General features: G+C 36.1%; 1 protein-coding gene across 1 annotated transcript; it reads left to right on the forward strand.

Moving 5' to 3' along the window:
* The first annotated feature begins 536 nt into the window (after positions 1–536).
* Positions 537–7,162, forward strand: LOC132280920 (laccase-1-like). The gene is made up of 5 exons (XM_059782673.1): positions 537–629; positions 3,365–3,516; positions 5,421–5,665; positions 5,783–5,911; positions 6,048–7,162. The coding sequence occupies exons 1-5, from the start codon at positions 537–539 to the stop codon at positions 7,160–7,162; spliced, it is 1,734 nt and encodes a 577-aa protein (XP_059638656.1).
* The last annotated feature ends 18,150 nt before the right edge of the window (positions 7,163–25,312 follow it).

Here is a 25,312-nt window from a genome sequence, read left to right on the forward strand (position 1 = left end):
ATAAAAGATACCAATTCATCCAAAGTTTGTTTGGATTCAGACCGTTACCAACCCACCAATATTTTTGACGTTACTACAAATTCAAAAAGTGCCTTGAATAACAACATAATTCAATAAGAAGCTGACAAATACTATATATATATATATATTCAAATACTGTTTGGATTGAAGATGATGGGCCTCCTCTTAATTGTTTTTTATTTGGATATTTTATCAGCTTAATGAAGAATCTCGATCGGCAGCCATGCATTCAAACAAATGCCATTCAAATAAAAGGTTCTGTCGCAATGTTCATTTTTCCTTAATATATATTCCTTTCTGTCATTATTTACAAAATCCATATAGGGAAAAACAAACAAACAAAAAAATGGTGACAATTATCTATATATATATAGACATATGCATAGGTATATATAATATATTACACAAGAAAATATATATAACAAATTTTTAACTTCAGCCTATATATATTGGGATTCTGAGTGAGGGGGTCGGTATCCATATAGAAAGTTTTTGGCAGTTGAGGAGGTGATATAATGGGGCGATGCTATTTGTTGTTTGGAATACTTGTACTTGCTGGGTTTCTACCGTCCTCATCACTCACCACCACACGGCGTTTTCAATTCATTGTAAGCACTCTCTATCTAGTTTTATACAATACACAAGCACCCCAACATGAATCGAAATACTCTGTGGAACGAGAAAAACTTCTTTATGCACATTGCATTGTCAACAGGCACATTTCGCATGTATATTACACGCATGATAATGAATGGTTGGATGTGCCCGTTACAATGACCCAAGAAAATTTTCTCCTCCAGTACTCCATTTTTCATATGTATATTTACGCAAGAAAGTTTTCTCCTCCAGTACACCATTTTTCATATATATATTTACAACATTTATTGAAAATTTCAAACAGTGAATTTCATATATATATATATATATATATATATATATATATATGTTGGGGATAATTAACTCCCTCCAATCCACTCAACGGTTGGCTGTTATTGAGAGTTAAATCCCTCCTTCATCATACACAGCGAAAGTATCATCACATCATATTAACATAAGCATATATAGAGATAATAATCATATACATCTACGCACAACACAATATTTTACATGATTCATCCAACTCTAGGGTTACGTCCAAGGGAGAGAGGAATTTCACTATTATGAATCAAGGAAGAGAATATACAACCACATGTCAAAACCCCACTCACTCACTCATTATCTCTTTTGAGGCTACATGTATACACTCGGGAATTACATATACTCTCCCCTCTCCTCACAACACTCATCCTTAAACCCCTTACGCCTTTTCTCTCTTCTCTCTCTATCTCTAAACCCCTCATACCCATTTCTATTTATAGAGTCTTCAAAACTCAATTCCTTGTTGGACAAGTATTCCTCAAATCTAATTTCTTGTTGGACAAGGATCAACTTACCTACAAGGAGTTACCATATCCATCTTCAACTCTAAAATAGTAGATATAACTTCTTTCCCAAATCTTTATCCTTTTTTCCCAAGTCTTCTGGATTCCAAAACCAATCAGGAAACTATTTCTCGCAGCTTCCAAAACAAAAAAGGAAACTAATTTTCTGCACACAAATTTTCAGCCACAAACCCAACAATCTCCACCTTGGCTCAAAATTCAATCTTCATGTACTTCTCCATAGCTCCACCTTGAATAAGTTTCTCTTCATAACTCCACTTCAACTGAAGATTTTTCCACCTCAAATAAAGCACTATGATGAACTTGAGAAACACTCTATCAATCTCCACCTTTTCTCAAATTCATCATTCTTCATTTTTTCTTCTATCTTCTCTATCCACCCCATTAGTGTTCAGTTGCTCACGCATGGCAACCCACCAATCTTCAACTCATCTTCATCAATTGCTTTTCTAGCCAAAGCAACAAACCTCTCATCTTCACTCTTCATACTCCCCTTTGCTCTTTATCGGGCTCAGAGCAAACCCCTTCATTCTTCATACCCCTTGCCCCATCTTAAAAACTAACACCCACTCTTGACTTGTCCTCAAAACTTGTTCCTCGTGGGATTCACCTCTATCACCTTTGCCCCATCTTGAAAACGAGCATCCTCTGGCTTGTCACAAAACTTGTTCCTCATGGGCTTCACACCATCACCTTCTTCGTACCTTCGTGTTATCATCAACTTTGATTGAATCTCCATAGCACCTCACTATCATTCTCTACTCTGACAAACTTCGCAGCAATCTTCTTCTACTGATCTTCAAGACCAATCACAGGCTCTGACCCACCATCGGCTCTAATACCAGTTGTTGGGGATAATTAACTCCCTCCAACCCACTCAACAGTCGGCTGTTGTTGAGAGTTAAATCCCTCCTTTATCACACACAGCGGAAGCATCATCATATCACATTAACACAAGCATATATAGAGATAACAATCATACACATTCACGCACAACATAATATTTTACATGGTTCACCCAACTCTAGGGTTACATCCATGGGAGAAAGAAATTCACTATTATGAATCAAGGAAGAGAATATACAACCACATGTCAAAACCCCACTCACTCACTCATTATCTCTTTTAAGGCTACATGTATACATTCGGGAATTACATATACTCTCCCCTCTCCTCACAACACTCATCCTTAAACCCCCCACATCTTTTCTCTCTCTCTCTAAACCCTTCATACCCATCTCTATTTATAGAGTTTTCAAAACTCAATTCCTTGTTAGACAAGTATTCCTCAAATCCAATTTCTTGTTGGATAAGGATCAACTTACCTACAAAGAGTTACTATATCTATCTTCAACTTTAAAATAGTAGGTATAACTTTTTTCCCAAATCTTTAATCTTTTTCCCCAAGTCTTCTGGATTCCAAAACCAATCAGGAAACTATTTCTCGCAGCTTCCAAAACAAAAAAGGAAACTAATTTTCGACACACAAATTTTGAGCCACAAACCCAACAATATATATATATATATATATATATATATATATATATATATATATATCACTAATGTTGTAATTTAGTGGTACATGGTCGCGCGAAAGTATACAATATCTGGGAGAACTAACTGTTAGTTCCTCTGGCTAATGAAACTCTCAATTTGTCTTGCATACTAGAAATGAGGAGTTTTTAAGAAGTACGATTGTGCATTGGTTAGAGGTACCATATAGTAATTACTCTGGGTATTGTATACTTTTGTCTTGCTCACCTTTCTAAGTAGAAAACGCAGAGTTATAAAGCCCATAGGTGCACAATGGGTGAGTGGTTGAGTTTCTTGCAAGGTACCGATAAGAAAAAGAAAAAGAAAAAGAAAAACATATATTATGGGATTTGCTGAATTAATTTCAGGTTGAATGGAAAAATGTAACCCGTTTGTGCCATACAAAAGCACTGCTAACAGTGAACGGGGAGTATCCAGGGCCAAACATAGCTGTTCAAGAAGGTGATAGTGTTGAGATTAAGGTCACTAACAGCGTTGCCAGGAACACTACTATCCATTGGTGAGTGTTTTTTTTTGTTACACAAACATTTAATTATTACTATTAGTGAGTGTAAATTATTTTTCTGTACTATATATTATCATATTTCCTAGTCAAACTAGTGTTAACCAACTGGATTATTATTAAATTTTTTTGTACATATATGCTTTTCTTTTTGTTATTAGTATATTTTATCTTTTTGTTATGTAATTACTGACTCACCATGCAATTAAAGAGCAAGAAGAAGAAGAAAAATTAGATTCACAAGTTTTTTGAATCCCAATTATTATTATTATTATTTTATATCTTTGTTTTTTTATATACACTCTACACATGTTTTCTGGACTGTTGTGTGTGTGTATATATATATATATATATAGACTATTTATGTTTGTCAAATCAATTAATTTTTTTTTTTTTTCTGAATAGTTTGTGAAATCTTTCACACAAATATATATATATATATATATATATATATATATATATATATATCTCATTAGACTAGACTCTAAAGAATCTTTGTATAATAGCTACACTATTATATATTTTTATAGACATATACTACGCATGTGTGTAGATATATACACACATACAGTGGTCACACTAGAAACACCAGGGAACCTGAAAGCATCTTCATTTGAAAATTCCGTATTATATTCATTTAACTTCCCTTTGGCCCCCTTTTGTTTTTTATATTCAAATCGCTTCAAATGATAACAACCAAATCAAAATATTTTTTAGCTACCTACACTATGAGTATTGGAGAGAGTTTGGGCCTAAGTCAAATAGAACGAAAGTTAGAGTTGGAACAAATTTGAGAGTATCTTATGTGAAATAAAAAAATTTAAGGCATACAAAATAAAAATGAGTGAGAGCGCGCCCGAGGAGTGAAAACGGGAGTATATTTATAAGGTGCGAACAACACGTATTAGAAAAAATTGTGTAACTTAGATTTGGACCAACATAAGATCATTGTACAGATCGAAGCACAAGAGAAGATATTGATAAGAGAACGACCTACCAACCTACCAATTGTATAAGCATGTATTCATGTGATTAAAAACAAATAAGAGCAAGTCTACGATGAGCTCGTGATTTTATCTATCAACTAAATGATGGTATCATCCAAAATATCTAAATGATGATGAGGAGAGCTAGATCATCAAAGAGGCGGCCCTCATGGTCGATATTTTATTAAATAAAATAATTTCAAAATATTTAAGGGAGGAGATAAATGTAGACTCTCATTTAAAAGGAATAACACTTGTAATCCTAACTTTACTATTACTTATTAATAAATTTTTTATTATTTTTTTAAATTATATGATTACCTTCCATATATGATTAGTCATCTCCCTCTCTCTCCAATTTTTAATTAAAAAAAAAAGGACCTAAAAAAGAAAAGAAGTTTGCTCTAAGTAATAAACTATCTCTGTTAAATAAATTAGTCTCCAAAGGCTGAGACTCAAATTCTCCCACTTCTGATTCCCTAAGTACTCCCTCCATCCCAATTTAAGTATCGTTATTGTGACCGTGACTCACAAATAGTTTAGCAATAATAAATTGTTTAATTGTTTTCAAATTGTACTTGAAATGTTGTTGCAACATTGAGCCACTTTTACGTTGGAAGAAAAACATTGAATAAGTTTTGAGCATTACTCAGCGCAGCCTTACCAATCTCTCATATTAACAATTTGGACTGATATCAGGTTGTATTTGGCTGAATAGAATTGAAGCTTTGGAAATGGAATTGGTAGAATTAGAGAAAATTTTAGTTCAATTTTGTTAATTAGTTACTTTTATCCAATTTCAATTCAAAACTCCAATTTTATGCTGCCGAATATAACTTCAGTGTCCCCAAAAATATATGCATTTTTTTGTGTATACATGGGCCTAACATATATGCATGTTTTGTTTGTACAAAGGCATGGAATAAGGCAGCTAAGAACAGGATGGGCGGATGGTCCAGCTTATGTTACACAATGCCCCATCAGAGGAGGGCAGTCCTATACTTACAAGTTCAGTGTGATCAACCAGAGGGGAACTCTTCTTTGGCATGCCCATCTCTCATGGCAACGAGCTTCAGTCCATGGTGCCTTCATTATCTACCCACGCATGCCCTACCCATTCTCTCCACCACTATTTGAAGCTCAAATACCCATTATATTTGGTAATTAGAGGACTTGTCTTTTATTTTTTGTTCTTTCATTTGATTAGGCCATGCCTATTGAACATCACATGAGAAGCTTGTGTTTGTGTGTGTACTTTTATTGTGTTGTGAATACAGGTGAATGGTGGAATGCAGATATAGACGCAGTGGAAAATGAAATGATGATGTATGGGGGAGGGCCAAATTCTTCAGATGCTTACACCATTAATGGCTTGCCAGGACCACTCTACCCTTGCTCTAACAAAGGTCTATATATATATATATATATATATCATATAATTAAAATAGTGGACTACCTATACCAGTCCCTTAATTTTGACATTAGAATCTGTAGTTTAATTCACTACCCCTAATTCTCAATAAAAATCAATGGCGCATGCAGATACTTTTATCCAGACTGTGGAGCATGGCAAAACCTACTTGCTTAGACTCATTAACGCAGCACTCAATGATGAGCTCTTCTTCGCAGTGGCCAACCATACATTGACTGTTGTAGAGATTGATGCAGTTTACACAAAACCCTTTATAACCACAGCCGTAATGATCGCTCCTGGACAAACCACCAATGTCCTTCTCAATACAAATCATCAATATTCCTCTCATGCACCCACATTTGCAATGGCAGCCAGGCCATATCTCACTTCTGTTTTCCCCTTCGATAATTCTACTACAATCGGCTTCTTCAAGTACAAACACAACACAACAATGAGCACCAAAAAAACTACTACTGCTACTACTATTACTATGCCTCACAACCTTCCTCGAATGGAAGATACTGCCTTTGCCACTCAATTCGCAGACAAGCTTCGAAGCCTTGCATCTGCTCAGTACCCTTGTAACGTGCCCAAAATGGTGGACAAGCGAGTGATCATAGCTATAAGTCTTAATCTTCAAGACTGTACTGCTAACCAAACTTGCAAAGGCTACAATGGGAAGAGATTCTATGCTTCAATGAACAACCAATCATTCATCCGTCCACCCATGTCATTACTGGAAGGCTATTACCGTAACCTCACCACCGGTCCTTACTCCACCGGTTTCCCAGAGAAGCCGCCAAGAACATTTGACTATACAGGCGTGGATCCCTTGACGGAAAATATGAATGCCGAGTTTGGTACGAAGCTCTTGGCAGTGCCTTATGGCACCAAGTTGGAGATAGTGTTCCAGGATACGAGTTTTCTTAACGTGGAGAACCATCCAATCCATGTCCATGGTCACAACTTCTTCATTGTTGGGAGGGGATTTGGAAACTTCGACTCTGCCAAGCACTTGGGACAATACAATTTGGTTGATCCTCCTGAAAGGAACACAGTGGCAGTTCCGATTGGGGGATGGGCAGTGATCCGATTCAAGGCAGACAATCCAGGAGTATGGTTCATACATTGCCATCTCGAGGAACATACTTCATGGGGCCTTGCCACCGGCTTGATAGTATACAATGGTCCGGACCCATCTCAGTGGTTGCTCCCTCCCCCTCAAGATCTTCCCGAATGCTGATCGAGGTCATCTTTGATATATATAAGTATATATCCATCCATCCATCCATCCATCCATCCATATAATTTTGGTTTGAGATCTCATTTCTCATGTATTATTTTGAAATGGTTAATATGCAAAAATTGGAGTATATCGTAGCTAGGTTTGTACTGATCGAGTAGTAATTTTGTGTCTCTTCTTCTTGAGAAAATTTCATGTTAATGGATCTTCATGTTTGGATCGATCCCTAAGTTATGCTCTGATATTGTAAGAAGTTGTCACATATATATTATAGGTGTGTACAAAATCTCGGACCAGCGTATGAACCCGAACCAAAGATCTTTTCCTACCAACACTTTAACAGATATTTTTACAAAAAAGAAACGAATGAATTGCACAAAAGCGAAGGTAGCATTCGGAGAAATTGCTTTGACTTTATTGGGTTCTTAAGTTGTTTCTCTAGACCTCGTGTAAAAATTTATAAATACTTAATAAAAAATGATATAATAATAAACATGATCGAATTATACATTCAAAATTAAAACTCGGGGAATCAAAACCAAACTTTGAGGAAAAAAAAAAATACTTTAAAAACAAATTTGAAATTTTGAATAATGAAAATAAAAATTAGATTTGAAAATTTATTATCAAATAATAGAAAAATCTCAAGGGAAAGAATCCACCACCATAAATCAATATAAATAATTTTTTATATTTCTTAGATAATTTTTTTCTCAAGCAAATTACTTCACCAGTCTAATTACAACTTAGAAAGATGAAGTAAAATATGATATTAGATAACAACGGCTTATATGAGAGAATTTATTTAATCTGTTTCAGCGTTGCAAAAAAAAAAAAAAAAAATACAAATACAAATAGAAGTAGGCATTCTTTGTATTACCATTACTTAGCAAACACAAAGAATCCTCCCCTAAAAATTTCACATAAAAAACCTAGAATAAAAGAATAAAATCAATACTCTCAAGAGAAAATTTCATACAAGAATTAAACTAAATTTATTTATATTTCAGTCATTGTAGCTTCATCACTCCCTTGAAAAGGGGTGTTTAAGCTAGCAGACTAACAAAACAAAAAACAACACATAGAAAAAAAAAAAAAATACTTTTCATAGAATGGAAAAAAAGAATTACAAGAAAGATGCAAAGCAATATAAAACCTCCAATACTCTCTCTATTTTGTCACCCCCCTTTCTACATCCTTCTGTCCTATTTATAAAGTTTAGAATGGAACAACTGACAGGGAAAAACAAAAAAATTCAAATTCAAATTACATGAGTGAAAATAAAATAAAAAATATATAAGATCTTGTTGCTTTCTAATTTGACTTGATATGCTTTCCAATTGGGTAATTTACATGGACCTCCCCTATAGTTTACAGTAATTACCCGAACCTCCCCTGTGGTTTGGGAATTTACTCAAACCTTCTTTAAAAATGAAAATATCTATAATAACCCAAACTCGGGGGTCCAAATCGCTAACCGGGTCCTTACCCGAACCCGAGGTCACACATGAGTACTATGGTCGATCATTTCATGTCATTATAATAGTTCTAGAGTCCATAAGGGTATAGCGATCATTTACCGTAGTCAAATAATGGTTTAGGGCCCATAACGGTAAAATAGTCATTTGGTAAATTTATTATGGTTTCATAACTCATCAGGGGTAAAACTGTCATTTTCTATAGTCATTTTATGCTTTGGTTGAAGTTTGGGGATACTTAGGTGATTATATTGAAATATGGGGTCATAATGGTGTAAATATCAGTTCATCTACCCGAGTAGAATATTTCATCTAATCAGGTAGATGAATGGTCCAATAGGTGTGTAAAACTGAAGAGTTCATCTAACCGGGTAGATGGAAGCATCTATCTGGCTAAAAATCCATCTAACCGAGTAGATAATTCCATCTAACCCCCCTTTCTGCCCATTCATCTAACCGGGTAGATGGCCATCTACCCAGTTAGATGGGAGACGCCCATCAAATCTAAGCACTGCCCATTCATCTAATTGGGTAGATACCCTTATCTAACCGGTTAGATGATGCCCATTGATGAAATGGTCGAAATGTTTACTTTCCAAACCAATTCAAATGCAACCCTAAAGCAACTAAACAAGAAAATAAAACTCCATGAACATCATCAACTTTTAAACATTTCATTGAATCATCAAAATAACATTATTCATACATCTTTTGTGAATCAAAATCATCTTAAAACATTCATATATGTCCAAAAGAATAAGTTTACAAAACAATGAGGTCTTCATGGCCATAATCACAAAGCCTTTACTTGAAACTAACAAAAGAATAAAGTTATGTACATTTGTTCATTGTATATGCAATTATATTATAAAAGATATCAAAAGTCTATCTATCTACTTCAAAGCTTGGGGGGGTGCATGTTCTACAATTTCCTTGCCATGTCCTGAAAATGATAAATAAGGGGTGAACACAACGACTCAGTAGAAAATGCCTAAAACATTGGCTTTGGGCTCCCTTGAGTCAATAACCAAAGAACGGTTAAGAGAAATCGGGGTCATGCACGGGAACGGCAAAAAACAGTTAGACAGTATAATCAATTCAAGGCAACATTCTTAACAGCTATCCCATATACATGGATGCAAAAATGGTATGAAATGCACCACTATCTCGACCCTTGTCACGGTCCAACCCAACTCACATAGAAAACCGCTAATCGACTTTACCGAGCCGAGATTGACTACAATCTGCGATACTCCTCAAATCCGAGACATGGGTTGATCAGGCCCAAGCCTAAACCCGAGAGAATATCAAACAATTAAAGTATTTAACAAGCACAGAGTACAAAATAGATTTAAGAATAAAGAATAATAGCTGAAAGAATACTAAATAATAAATCCCCATTAATTAATACAACAATCAACCTCCAATAACTAAATCCTCTTATACCAGTAATTAATTAAAAGTACAACTTGAGAATCCATCATGTGGACCCCTAATCCAAAATCCAACTGAAATACTAAAAATCCAAAACTAAAACATAAAGAAGGAAATCCTACATAGAGTCAGAGGAGTGAATAGACTGTCTCTACTCAGCACGAACAATTCCTAAGTCTGAAACTGACGAACACCTAAAAAATAATGGTGGTCAAGCCCACAAATAAGTTCTAATCTACTACATTCCAATCAGAGACTCAGAACTCATATACATCCTAGTTAATTCAACAATAACTAATAGCCCATATATGTATATATACACACTAAAGGAACCTCACTAGACTATAGGATTGCCTCAACCTGAATAGTAGGCAACATGCAAAATGCACATATAGTGGGCATGAGTACTTAGACCTTCCAGGGCACACAACTATACTATATCTAGCTACACATCCCTGGCAATATATGCATCCTAACCACTGATGCTGAGACACAAGCTCATAGCATGGCTCATAACTAAATATATATAAAGTCCATCATATCGAAACCATAAAATAAATATCCAGTATGTCATCCAATTTATTTAGTGGTCTGATATGAAAATAAGTAGGATTTAACTTTCTAGTTAATCCGTTCCCTTATAAATACGAATAGGTAGGACTTAACATTTTTAGTTAATCCGTCCCTGGAATGCCACCATCTCATACTAGTCTATTCTATCCATAAAATCCAATAGTTAATGAAATAATTAAAACAATCCATCAATTAATTCTAGAATATAAGCATGATAAAATTTGATAATATAAATGATTATATTATACTGCAAATTCATGATTAAGATCATATAGCATCCACATAAATTCCTAGATTAAATTTTAAGCAATTTAAATCATCCATTAACAACATACAAATTTATAAAAAATTCATATTATTCAAATCATTAGCATAATAATTTAAATTATGCATTCCAATCTTCCATGAATCTATTTTAAACAAATTTAGAACATGTAATAACAGATTTGCATCACAGAACCAAAACCCATCCTTGTGCCAAAACGGTCGACCGAAGTTCCAAACCGATTGGCTGATAAAGCTATTTCGGTTGTCCGAAACCCAAAACCAGTCGACCGAAATACCAACCTATCCTACTTCTCTGAACCACTTTGGTCGACCAAAATACCAAACCAGTCGACCGATGCATGCGGCCATTCATTTTATTCGTTTTCGACGAGCTCTGCTTCATTTAACCTCCATTGTTACAGGTCTTAAGCATTAATTTTACTTCCTAGAGTGTTCCATAATTGATTTTAGAGCATATAAATATCTTTACATCAAATTAAATCACAGGTCATACATCATATCATTAAATCATGTAAAAACTATACAAACCCATTACATATATAAACATACTGTGAAATTCATATTTTATTATGCAAATAGGTTCAATTAATTTAATTACACATCCTATAATTAATCTAGGTTTTTACAGATTATGAATCAAAGGAGAAGAGAAGAAATATAATTTGCTTTTAAGGATTTGATTCCTTCTTCCTCTCTCTCTTCCTTCTTTCTATCTCTAAACCTTCTGCCTTTTTCTTTAAAATTATATCACGTATATATTTTAGCCCCTTCTATACACATATAGTTATATATTTATAGGCTAAATAAAATAACCCTAATCCTTTTCCCAATCTAAGTCAACTTAATAAAAGACAATAATAAAATTAAAATATTAAAAAGGTAACTAAAAATATATTACGTACATAATCTTTGTATATCCTTACCAATGCATTAGGTCATTCCTCTCCCTCCTTTCAACTGAGTGAAAAGGCTTCGAAAAAAGAACTTTTTCTCACAACCACTTATTATACAAATATATAAAATATATATATCAGATTATTAATACTAAGTTACAATAATATTAAGTAATAAATTACTTTTCTTTAATATATATACATATAAAATATCCATGGGTAATTATTGTACCCATCAAACCCCTTATCTAAGTAGTCCATGGGACCTAATTAGTTGGCCCATTACTACTAACCATATCCATAAAATAAAATAAACTAAAATAAACATTTAATCATTTAATATACAATTAATTACAATAACGAACCACATCAATGCAATCAACCAATTAAAATAAAACATTTATGCAAATAAAATATTTAATTAACCAAAACAATTAAAGACGTAATCAAATAGCCAAATAATCAAGTAAATAAATAAAATGCAATTAAAACATTAAAAATAATATCGAGACTACCCTTTTAAAATTAGGGATATTACATTTTTCCCTCCTAACAAAAGGAATTCCGTCATCGGAATTCGCCCTTAATTACCTTCTTCCATTATTTCTGGAAATGTTGAGCGAATGACATCCTCTTGTTCCCAAGTAGATCCAGCTTCATTATGATGGCTCAACTAAACACAAACCAAATGTATAACCTTATTGCGAAGAATTTGATCCATATAGTCTATAAGACGATAAGGCAGTTCCACATATGTTGCATCCGGCTACAACTCAATCTCACCAACATCAATATATTGATAATGATCCTCATGTCGTAAAAATTTTCATAACATGTAAACATAAAACACATTATGGACACAATTTAAGTTGTCCGGAAGTGCTAAGCGATAAGCTACCTCTCCAATTCGATCCGTAATCATAAAAGCATTACTCCTTTCATAAGAGATACTTTGAGTAAAACCTAATCTGTAACCTGAAACTCCAAAGTACGAGTACGTTGATCTGCATGACTCTTCTGCCTACTATGGGCAGTGCGCATGCGATCCCTAATAAGAGCAATCTTTTCCAAGGTATCCTTAATGAATTCAGGACCCAAAAATCTACTCTCTCCAACCTCCATCCAACAAACAGGAGATCTACATGGTCGGCCATATAATGTTTCAAATGTTTCCATACCAATAGTCTTTAGAAAACTATTGTTATATGCAAACTCCACAAGTGGCAAATAGTCTTCCCAGTGACCCTTAAAGTCAAAGACACAAGAATGAAGCATATCCTCCATGATTTGATTAACCCTCTCGGTTTGTCCATCAGTCTAAGGATAATAAGCAGTACTAAGATGCAACTCTGTACCCAAAGCCTACTGAAAACTGTTCCAAAATCCTGATATAAAGCTTGAATCTCTATCCGATATAAAAGATAACGATATGACATGTAACTTCACAATTTCTGCAATGTAAAGTCTCGCCAACTATTCCGAAGTGAAATCAGTGTGAATAGGCAAGAAATGAGCTAATTTAGTCAACCTACCAATGATGACCCAAATGGTATTGTGATCCTTAAACGAATTAGGCAATCATTCTACAAAATCTATAGAAATTCTCTCCCATTTCCACTCTGGTATAGGTAGTAGCTGTAAAGAACCCGGCAGTCTCTGATGATCGATCTTTACCATCTGAAAAGTACTACACTTAGAGACAAAGATAGCAATATCCTTTTTCATACCTGCCCACCAAAACTGCCGTTTCATATCCTAATATATCTTGTCTCATCCTAGATGGATAGAAAATTCAGATCCGTGAGTCTCAGTCATCACATCCTTCCTCAATTTGTCAGCCGAAGGTACTACTAAACACCATTTGTCCTCAAGCCTCCATCAGTCCCAACATAATAAAATAGAACCTCTCTAGAAGCTAATTCTGCAACTTTATCCATGCACTGATGATCCGTGAGTTGGGCCTTTAGAACCTTGTGAATGATAGAAGGTGTAACTACTATACATGCCGTAAATGCATCAGATAACTTATCAACTATCTTTAAAGTATCCCACTCAGTAGCGAATAATGCAGAAAGATTAGCATAGGGTCCGGCGTTTAAGTGCATCTGCCACCACATTTGTTTTATCTAGATGGTACTGTATTGAGAAATGATAGCCTTTCACAAACCCTAACCATCTGTACTGTCTCATATTCAGCTCCCTCTGAGTGAACAAATACTGTAGACTCTTGTGATCACTGAATAATCTGAAAGACTCTTCCAATAGATAATGCCTCCAAATGCGTAAGGCAAAGACCACAGCTGCCAACTCCAAATAGTGCGTTAGATAATTAAGCTCATGAGGCTTAAGCTTATGAGATCCATATGAAATTGGTCATTCCTCCTGCATCAAAACACACCCAAGACCTTGCAAAAAAGCATCTATGTAGACAAAATACTCTATCTCGCTTTGTGGAGTAGATAGAATAGGTGCAGAAGTCAACTTGTCCTTTAACTCATCAAAAGCTTTCTGATAGTGTTCATCACATACGAACCGTACACCCTTCTTAGTCAAATGAATGAATTGTCCTGCTACTTCAAAAACCCCTGAATAAATCTACGATAATATCCTGCCAATCCTAGAAAACTCCAAATCTCGGAAGGTGTAGTAGGCTGTCCCCACTTTACCACTGCTGAGACCTTGGCTGGATCCACCGCTATTTCCTTTTCTGACACTACGTGATCCAGAAACTTCATTTCTCGCTACAAAAATTCACATTTCTTGAACTAGGCATATAACTGATATTCACTAAACATCTGCAACATTGTACGAAGATATGTAGCATGATCGTCCTCTGACTTCAATTAATTCAAAATATCATCAATAAATACGATGACAAACTGATCCAAGTAATCCCTGAAGACTCTGTTCATTAAATCCATGAAGATTGCCGGTGTGTTAGTTAATCCGAAAGGCATGACACAAAGCTCATAAGAACCATATCTAGTGAGAAATGCTGTCCTAGGAACATCCTGCTCCCTAACCCGAAGTTGATGATATCCAGAACGCAAATCAATCTTAGAGAAATAAGTAGCTCTCTTTAACTGGTCGAAAAGGTCATCAATCCTTGGTAAATGATACTTATTATGAATAGTAACCTTGTTCAACTCCCTGTAATCTATATACAGGCAAAGTGATCCAGCATTCTTCTTCACAAACAAAACTGGCACTCCCTAGGGTGAAGTACTCTTACGAATAAAACCTTGACTGAGTAATTGTTGAATCTGATCCCTCAGTTCACACATCTCCACTGGTGCCATCCTGTATGGTTCCCTAGCAATAGGTGTAGTGCCTAGAGCTAAGTCAATAACAAAGTCTATCTCTCGACTTGGTGGTAACCCTAGAATCTCTTTAAATACATCTAGGAATTCCTATACAATTGGTATGCTATCCAGTGACACAAAAATCTCCTCCTCGGTCTCCTCCTCCACATAGAACAAATAGGTGCTAGAAACCCCGTTAAAACGTGGCATATCGATGACGTACATATCCTAACCAGGTATAGTGAATATAATAGACCTATTATAACAATTAACTTGGGTATGGTAGTGAGATAACCAATCCATCCCAAGTATTACAACATAAGTGTGTATGTCCATGACCAATATATTGGCTAGAAATCTAAGTCTACCAATATCTAGTGTCACAGATCCATCACTCTCATGTAAAATAGTGATATCGCCTAAAGGAATAGAAATACCATGAGGTTTATCGCATACTCGCATCGTCATCCCAGATAATGTAACAAATAATTTAGATATGAATGAATGTGTAGCACCCGTATCAAATAAAACACGATCATGTGTACCATGAATAAGAAACATACCCTCAATAGCCTGAGGTGCCTGAACATCCTGTGGCACGGAGTTACATACCCTACCATAATGCAATTGATGTGGTGTCTGTCCCTACGGCTGCGGCTGTGCTGGTAAAGCCAGAAATGTCTGTCCTTGAACACGTAAAATCTGTGGAACGGATAAAGGTAATGGTGCCCTCTATCTTGGCTGCACAAGCTGTCCCTGTCCAGCTTTAGGACACTGCCTGGAAGTGTGTCCAAGCTCTCCATAAGTATAACAACTACCCTTGAAGGTGCCAAACTGTCTCCTCTGTTAGTTAGCCTGTGGCTGACCCTATCCTATCTGTGGTCCCCCATTTTACTGCCTCTGAATAGGTGCTCCATTCCTATGAGTATCCGAACCACCCTTGTGCTTCTTCCAAGACTACTGTCCCTGGAATCTGCCCTTGTCATTCTATCAGTTCTTATTATCATTCCCTTTCTCAGCTGGCTGATTAGCAGAATCTTTGACACCCTACTTCTCACCTTTAGTCTGTCTGAAATCCATATTTAGCTGATAAAGCTACAAAGTTACGTCTACCACTTGAGCATAAGTAGTGTAGGCTGGACTACCCGTAATAGATCACTTAATAGACCACATCAGTCTATTAACAAAACTAGTATGTTTCTTCTCCTCTGGAGCAAAAAGTGATAAGTGTGTAAACTACTGCTCATACTTCCCCTGCTCTAAGTTAAGGAACTTCCTCTTCATAGTTATCCTGATCGCATATGGAAAGTAGTTCTCATTAAACGAGCACTGAACTGATCGTAGGTCATTGAAGTCCTCTCCTTTGCGAAAGTAACTAACTCCCACCAGTGGAGTGCATCTCCGACAAGCTTGAAGGTGGCAAGCATCTGCTTCTGAACCTCTGTACACTAAAACATGTGAAGATGTCGCTCGATGTCATTCTTCCACTGGTGAGCTACTTTTGCACAATGGAGCCTGAGAACTCAAGTGGACTCCCTTTTGTGAAAGAACTCCTAGCCTTTTTCCAAGGATCTATCTGAACCACTGGTGCTAGTATAGGTGCCTACTAAACCTGTGGCTGATTCCAAAGTGCAGCAACTACACCTAATTCTATGGCCAGAGCAATAAGGTTATTTATTTGAGAAGGATACTCTGGATCCCTGCCCTTATTGTAGCCCCGATCCTGAGACTCCTAAGTTTGCTATACTTCCTCCTACTCGATGTACAACTAACCATCTTCCTCTTGCTCCTCCTCCTGAAACCTAGGTAGTTATTGCTCTTCCTCAATTTGCAGATGCCGTAGGAAATCCTATTACCTATGTGCTGCTCCCCTTTGCTATCTGTTTCTCTGATTGTCCCGTCTTCTTCTAGCATTAACCATTCTGTTAACATAGAAAGATAGACATCAGTACGATTTAAATGGACTATACATGAATAAAATGAATCCTAAACTTAGGCTCTAAATAAAAGAATACGTTACGTGGAAGTCTTATACGAAAGAATCCTAGAGATAGTTGAACCTGGAATGCTCTGATACAAACTGTGATACCTTTCGAATCTGAGACATAGGTTGATCAGGCCCAAGCCCAAACCGGAGAGAATATCAAACAATTAAATTATTTAACAAACATATAATACAAAATAGATTTAAGAATAAAGAATAATAGCTGAAAGAATACTAAATAATAAATCCCCATTAATAGATCCAATAATAAACCTCCAATAACTAATTTCTCTGATACCAGTAATAAATTAAAATTACAACTTGGGAATCCATCATGTGGACCCCTAATCCAAAATCCAACTGAAATACTTAAAATCCAAAACTAAAACATAAAGAAGGAAATCCTACGTAGAGTCGGAGGAGTGAATAGACTGTCTCTGCTTAGTACGAACAATTCCTAAGTTTGGAACTTTCGAACACCTGAAAAATAATGGTGGATCAGGCCCATAAACAAGTTCTAATCTACTACATCCCAATCAGAGACTCAGAACTCATATACATCCTAGTTAATTCAACAATAACTAATAATCCATATATGTATATATATATACTAAAGGAACCTCACTAGACTATAGGGTTGCCTTAACCTGAATAGTAGGTAATATGCAAAACGCACATATAGTGGGCATAAGTACCTATACCTACTAGGGCACACAACTACACTATATCTAGCTACTCATCCCTGGTAATGTACGCACCCTAACCACTAATCCTAAAACTCAAGCTCATATCATGGCTCATAACTAAATATATATAAAGTCCATCCTATATAAAGTATAAAATAAATATCCATTATGTCATCCAATTTATTTAGTGGCCTGACATGAAAATAAGTAGGATTTAACTTTCTAGTTAATCCGTTACCTTATCAATCCTAATAGGTAGGACTTAACCATTTTAGTTAATTCGTTTATAAAATGCCACCATCCCATACTAGTGCATTCTATCTATAAAATCAAATAATTAATGAAATAATTAAAACAATCCATCAATTAATTCTAGAATATAAGTATGATAAAATTTGATAATATACATGATTATATTATACTGCAAATTCATCATTAAGATCATATAACATCCATATAAATTGCTAGATTAAATTTTAAGAAATTGAAATCATCCTTTAACAACATACAAATTTGTAAAAAAATTCATATTATTCAAATCATTAGCATAATAATTTAAATTATGCATTCCGATCTTCCATGAATCTATTTTAAACAAATTTAGAACATATAATAACAGATTCAAACAAACATGCAGAACAGATTTGCATCACATAACCAAAACCCATCCTTGTGCCAAACCGGTCGATCGAAGTACAAAACTGGTCGGTGATCGATGGTCGAAATCAATTATAAATCAACCCTCTTTGCAATAGCACGAATCATTGTAAAATAGGGCTATTGGACGGGTAAGTCGAACCACTGGGACTGCGCTAGTCTTAAGGCAACCTAAGTATCTAAAGTCATTTTAGAGTGATGAGGGGTTTATAAAGGGTTTGTGTGTTTGTCACTAAACTAAGAAATTAAAATGCATAAAACAATAGATTGCAATGAAATTGAAGAAGTGAGATACAAGTAGAAAAGACTAGGGAGATGAATCCACACTACACCCTAAGTACATGCTAGATTAGGTCTAAATTTGGGGATAAATAGCATATATGCAATGGTCAAGAAATATGAAGCAACTCCGTTGCTTAATAATCATCAAGAAGTTCACTTAATCAAAACAAGAATGATCCATCAAAAGCTACCATAGTTGAACTACTTAAACTAAGGTGTAGAATCAAATACACTATCTCAAGCAAAAGACCATCAAGCTTTCAATCAAATGGTGAAGCACATGAAGGTAGGAATCAAGTATAAACCATCAAAGGAGGTACCTAAGCAATGGAATATCAAGTTTCAAAATCAACATGCCTTGAAAAACATTCATAGTCTATATTTTCATTGTCACTATGAAGATAAAAGCAATAAGATTGATCCAATAATCATCAAAGATATGACAATGAACTTACATCAACCATTTACACATTAAAATTCATTACAAGAAGGAATATGCTCTTCGACTATGAAGCTACCATACATTATACATTATAGTCCCCAAAAGTATAGCCTAATCTAGAACATGATCAAAAGAGGAGGCTTCATCACCTCCCTAGATGGAGGTTTAGCTCTCCATTGATACAAAAATGGAAGAAGAAGAAGAATGATCCATCTCCATTTTCGAGCTCCTACTGTAGCACTCAAGAACACCCTCTTCCTTGCTCTCTTCTCTCTCCTCTAATCTTGTAAGAATGAATGATAACATCTATGTGGTCCTCCCTCTCTCTTATCAAGCTCAAGTCAAGGCTCTCTCTCCTCCAAGGAACACCTCCAACCACTTCATAAAGAAGGAAGATGGCATTGAGGAAACCAATGTGCAAGTGGATGAAATTGAGCCATTTCCGAGTGCAATCTGCCAGAATTTCGAGCACTCGAAGGGTGGTCTCGAGCACTCAAAATTAGTGTAATGAGCAACATGCAATTCTTGCCCATCTCTGACCCACTGTGGAAGAATGACCATAACTTTCTGTTCCAAACTCCAAATGATGATCTGTTTGGATATTTGGAGAGCTAATTCAGAGCTTTAAAAACTTCATGTTTTGATGAAGACCCAATTCTCAAGTCTTGTTGGTCGAAAATGGGGAGAAAGGCAGCACTTCAGTGCTGCCAGGCAGTTCTACGCACCTCTGGTAAGAAGATCATAACTCTTTGCTCCGAACTCCGAATGATGAACTGCTTGAAGATTTGGAAAGCTGATTCAGAGATCTAAATCTTTCATGTTATGATGGAAGTCCAGTTCTTGAGTTTACTAGGTTGAAAATGGCGACAAAAGTCAGGTTCTACTGCTACCAGAATTTCAGAATTGGCACCCTTTTTGTTGAAAATTCTACAAGGCATCATTTTTGCTTCCTTTTTGCAATTTAACCTGAAAATATACAAAAACATGCAAATGGAGATAATCTACATAAAATAATCAATTAATGGACTTTGTTAATGTAATTTAGGGCGCTTGAATATACAGTATTCGGCGCTTATCACACCCCCAAACTTACATTTTGCTAATCCCTTAGCAAAACCAAAATGCAAAGCTCAATGGAATGAAAAACATGGGAATGCTATTACAAAAATATCCACCATGGCAAAAATAAACATAAACATAGCTCAAATACAACTTGAAACAGATAAAGAGCTGGAGACGGGATCATTGGGAAGACTACCTTGCATATATGAAGCATTGATACAAAAATTGGTAAAAACCATTTCAACATGCATGCATCAACATCATAGTCCATATAAATAATTCAATTGTCATCTCTTAAATGGAAATAACTCAAACTCCAGTGAAAGTGAATTGAATTCTCAACATGCGGCTTTTACTTTTTTTTCCAATTCCAAGGCACAAGTTTTCAAATCAATGAATTCCCCTTTACATGAAGTCCCTAAGGCATGATTTTATTTTCAAGACAACTTTTGTTGCCTGTTAAGAATTTATTATAACTCAAAAGTGAAACATAAAATGGTTTTGCAGTGTTGAAATCCTTTAAGCTTTCTAACCAACCTATCTAGCGAGCGTCAGGCCACCAACTCCCAAACCAGACGGATTTAGGGTGCTAAGTGTAAAGACACTCCTAGGGCTTAATAGCTCAAGTTGGAAAGGCTACGAATTCCAATAAACCATGTTTATTACACACATTTTTTTGAATGACCGTGCAATGTTTAAGTCCTTTAAGCTTTCTAACCAACCCATGTAGGAAGCGTTAGGCCAATAACTCCCAAACCAGACGGCTTTAGGCTGTTAAGTATAGAGACACTCCATAGGGCTTAATAGCTCGAGTTGGAAAGGCTACGAACTTCAACTGGTCATTATTTTCTTTTTTTCTCATCTTCATTTTTTTTTTTTTTTTTTTGACAACTTATATCATGCCAAAGATATTCATCTATCAGGTTCATCAAATCAGATTAACTAGGCCAAGATCAAGGTCAATCAAGTTGCATGCCTCACAGTCAAGTTTCCAATGTGCATCTGTGCATTGTGAAGCTTGTAAGAGTGTAAATCCAGCAATAATCTAATTGAGGCATTTATACAGACTACATTGTATTTTGCATGATTACTTCAAATTCAAATTTCTTTATTTTCAAAAATTCTCAATTGTTTTTATACACAAGGTATTAAACATATGCTTTGTCTCAGACAAGTTTCAAGCTATACTATTATTGCTTTACAAAATAGTGATACCAAAATTATGCCAAAAAAGCAATATTGCACCCCCAAACTTAAACTACACAGTGTCCTCAATGTGGACATGGGTTGAAGTTAAAGACAAAAAAATGACAGAAAAATAAAAAGGAACAAAAATACCCAGGGGGAGGAAAAGGCATGGGGAGAAGAACCCCCAAACTTGAATTGGACTGTGCAACCTGGAGAGCATCATGAAAAACAGAGAGAGACAACTACAAAAAGCATTAATAGCACAAGCATAAATACAAAAAAAATAATGAACAAAAAGTTAACAGAAAAGAGAGAATTTGCATTCAAAAGGAAGTTTATATGATTACAAAAGAGCTGTACATAGATCATGTCTACTAGAGCAACCTATACATAGCAAATTCTGAAAGTTCAAAAGGAAAACAAAAGATACAAGGGAAATATTTACATATGAAACAAAAAGAAAAGGTCCAGACTCGCAACAAGCTACGGGCCAGAGGGTAAATGGGCGAGGATGGAATGGAGGAGAGATTGAGTCTTACGCCGTTCGGCGGAAGCCAAACGACGTTCCACAACTGCGACACGACGGTCTTCAGCAGCAAGACAACGATCTTCTTCAGCACGTGAAGAAGTCTCACACATAGTCCGAGTGTACGCGGACAAAGAATTCTCAAAACGATCCATCCGCTCATGAATACCAGCAATGCTAGCCCGGATGAAAGCCTGGTCCTGCTGAGAGTCGACCGGAGGCTCTACCCTTGCAGCGGCTGCTGCTGTGGAAGCATCCTCAGAAGGAGGAGGAGGTGGAGCTTGGATGAATGAAGCTTGAGAGGAAAACTGGAGCACTCAAAGCTTACATGAGGATTAAAGCAATGCATGAATGCAATGCAATGATGCCTTAATGCAACATGTGAACCTGAACTCTAACATTTCTTGACCATTTCATGCAATGCAAGTTCTTGAACCTGAACTTAATGCAATGCAAGTTCCTTTGTATGCATGAATAAACTGTGCATCATGTTGGCATCAAAGCTGCATGCATTATGATTATGATTATGATAAAAATATGTATATATATATAGATTTGATTATTGATTATTTATTTATTTGCTTCTTTTTTTTTTTTAAAAAAAAAAAAAAAAAAATCTTGCAACTACTCTCTAATGCATGAAAGAATTTAAGAAACTTTTTGCAATTTTCTAATGCATGGAAAAATTGCCAACTTTCAGAACATCACACAAAGCATGGGTGGATGTAAGAAAATTTTCAAACCTTTGCAACATCACACAATGCATGAATGAAATTTCTGGAGAAAATTTTAAACTTGCAAATTCATTCCATTCCAATGCATGGGAAATTTTGAAAGTTTTGTTTTAAAACCTTGCAATTTTTCAACTTTTTAATCATCTTAAATGCATGAAGAATTTTGAGAAAATTTTCAAACTTTTCATTAAAAATGAGAAAATATGCACATGAGTCGCATTTGAAAAATCTAATGAAATTGCTAAAAAGCGATGGAGACTTCCGGAAATGAAAATTAGAGTTGAGAAGGTCCAAGAAAAATCAAATTTTTGGCTTTTCTAAACCGTTTCCCAGAAAATTTGCAAGGCATAAGCAATTTCAAAGAGAAGGAAGCTTGGAAATTGAAAGAATTGCTTCCCTTGAGTTGCTAAATTTAATGTCGATAGCTAGACAAAGCTAGAGCAGGCACTAATCCTCATAAATTGGATCCGTCAAGAGGACTTCCTCAACTTTTCGGGTTAGGATTGTGCCGTCAATGCAAGGCTTAAGCCGTTGGCCATTTACCTTGAAGAGTGATCCACTTGCAGGATCATGAAGTTCGATTGCTCCATGAGGAAAGACGGTAGTGACAATGTATGGACCATCCCATCTTGACCGGAGTTTACCGGGAAAGATTTTCAAGCGGGAATTGAAAAGCCAAACCTTTTGTCCCGGGGCAAAAGACTTCTTGAGGATGTGTTTGTCATGAAAAGTTTTAGTCTTTGCCTTGTAGACTAATTTTGCATAGGGAGGGATTTGCTTGATAGCATCCAAGAGGGGCAAGTTAATCTTCACTTGCTTGAAAACTTCCCACATGTCTTGAATTTTACAATTCTTGTTCCCAAAATGTGTCGACTCTTGAAGACGTTGAGGAAACGGAGCTTTTGGCTCATAAGTAGTTTCCACATTTGGTGTAACATGTGTGGGATTTCTGTGAATGGTATTTGGACAAGAACTTGGATTGGAAGAGCTTAGATTTGGATTAGAAGAGCTTGGATTTGGATTTTTCAAAGGAGGGTTTTTCTCACTTGTGTCTCCATCAACCTTGTTGTCAACCACTCTATCTCTCCGAAGGGTGGTGATAGCTTGAACTTGTTCATGAGTCGGCCCACTCGGAGGACGGGTTTCATCAATCACATGCATTCCTCTAGGATTTTCAAAAGGTTGAGAGGGAAGCTTGCCCTTGTCCTTTTGAAGCAATTGATTCACCGAGTTAGCTTATTTGGCCCACTTGATTTTTGAGATTAGCTATGGATTGAGTATGAAAGTGAACCATTTGGAGAGTAGGCTGCAAAGATGTCAAGAGTTACTTATTGGAATCCATGATTTGCTTGTTCAATGATTCCATCATTTGCTTGTTTGCAGCTACTATCTCGTCAGTTGGACACACAGAAGGTTGATTGGAAACATTTGGATTGTAAGGAGGACGGTAGCTTGAAGAGGCTTGGAAAGGCCTACCTTGATATTGAGAAGAGGGCTGATTTTGAGGCCCTTGATTTTGAAATTGGGAATTTTGTGGGGCTTGTTGTCTCCACGAAAAATTCGGATGGTCCCTCCAACCCGGATTATATGTATTGGAATACGGGTTATGCCCGGGCCTTGAGAACATGGCATTAGCTTGCTCTTGGTTGGGATTGGGAAATTGCTCCGGTGTGGGGCAATCTTCCGAGAGATGGAATGGACTAGTACATGAAGCACAAACTGAACTTGCCGAATTTTGAGACAGTGAAGGAGGAAGATGTGGTGCCATCAATTGGTAGAATTTATGAGCGATGGCATCCACTTGAGATGATTCCTCCCTTATTGATTTTGGTTGACAAGGGTTGGTGTTCTTTGCAATGGTTGAGGTCGGAGCCCTACGAGAATTATGTTGAAGTGAATTTTCGCTTAAATTCTCAAGTAGGGTCCAAGGCTCATCCATATTCTTGGACATGAACATCCCACCACAAGAAGAGTCAACCATGAATCTATGGGTGTCGGTCAAGCCGGCATAGAAAGCTTGCACTAATTGCCATTTTGGGATCAAATGATAAGGACACTTCCGAAGAAGATCTTGTAACCTTTCCCAAGTCTTATGGAGTTGTTCTCCATCAATTTGAGAAAAGCTTAGAATGGAACGCCTCATTTGGTTGGTTTTACTCACCGGATAATACTTCTTAAGGAATTCTTGTTGCAATTGAGCCCAAGAAGTAATGGAATTGGGAGCAAGGGAATTCAACCAATATTTTGCCCTATCCTTTAGGGAGAATGGGAAAAGATGGAAATAGAGTGCATTGTCCGGAAAACCTCTCAACCGGATGGTCGAACAGATTTCAAGGAACTCATCAAGATGCTTATATGGATCTTCATTATCAAAGCCATGAAATGGTGGAAGCATTTGGATGGTGCTTGATTTGATCTCATATTGAGCTACATCGATGTTTGGCATTACTATGCAAGAAGGAGAAGCATAGGTGGTAGGGATGAAATGATCTCTAAGAGTCATTGGCTCGATATTAGGAATTTCAGCCCTTTCATTCCCCGGATTTCCTATATTATCTCCTATTGTATTAAATTCAGTTTCAAGATCCCTTGTAAGAGTAGATTCCCTAAGGTTTCTTCTA

The sequence above is a fragment of the Cornus florida genome, unplaced genomic scaffold, assembly GCF_030987335.1.
Source record: "Cornus florida cultivar Cherokee Brave unplaced genomic scaffold, ASM3098733v1 CherokeeBrave_3.0.0_Hap2_Chr11, whole genome shotgun sequence".
NCBI lineage: Eukaryota > Viridiplantae > Streptophyta > Magnoliopsida > Cornales > Cornaceae > Cornus > Cornus florida.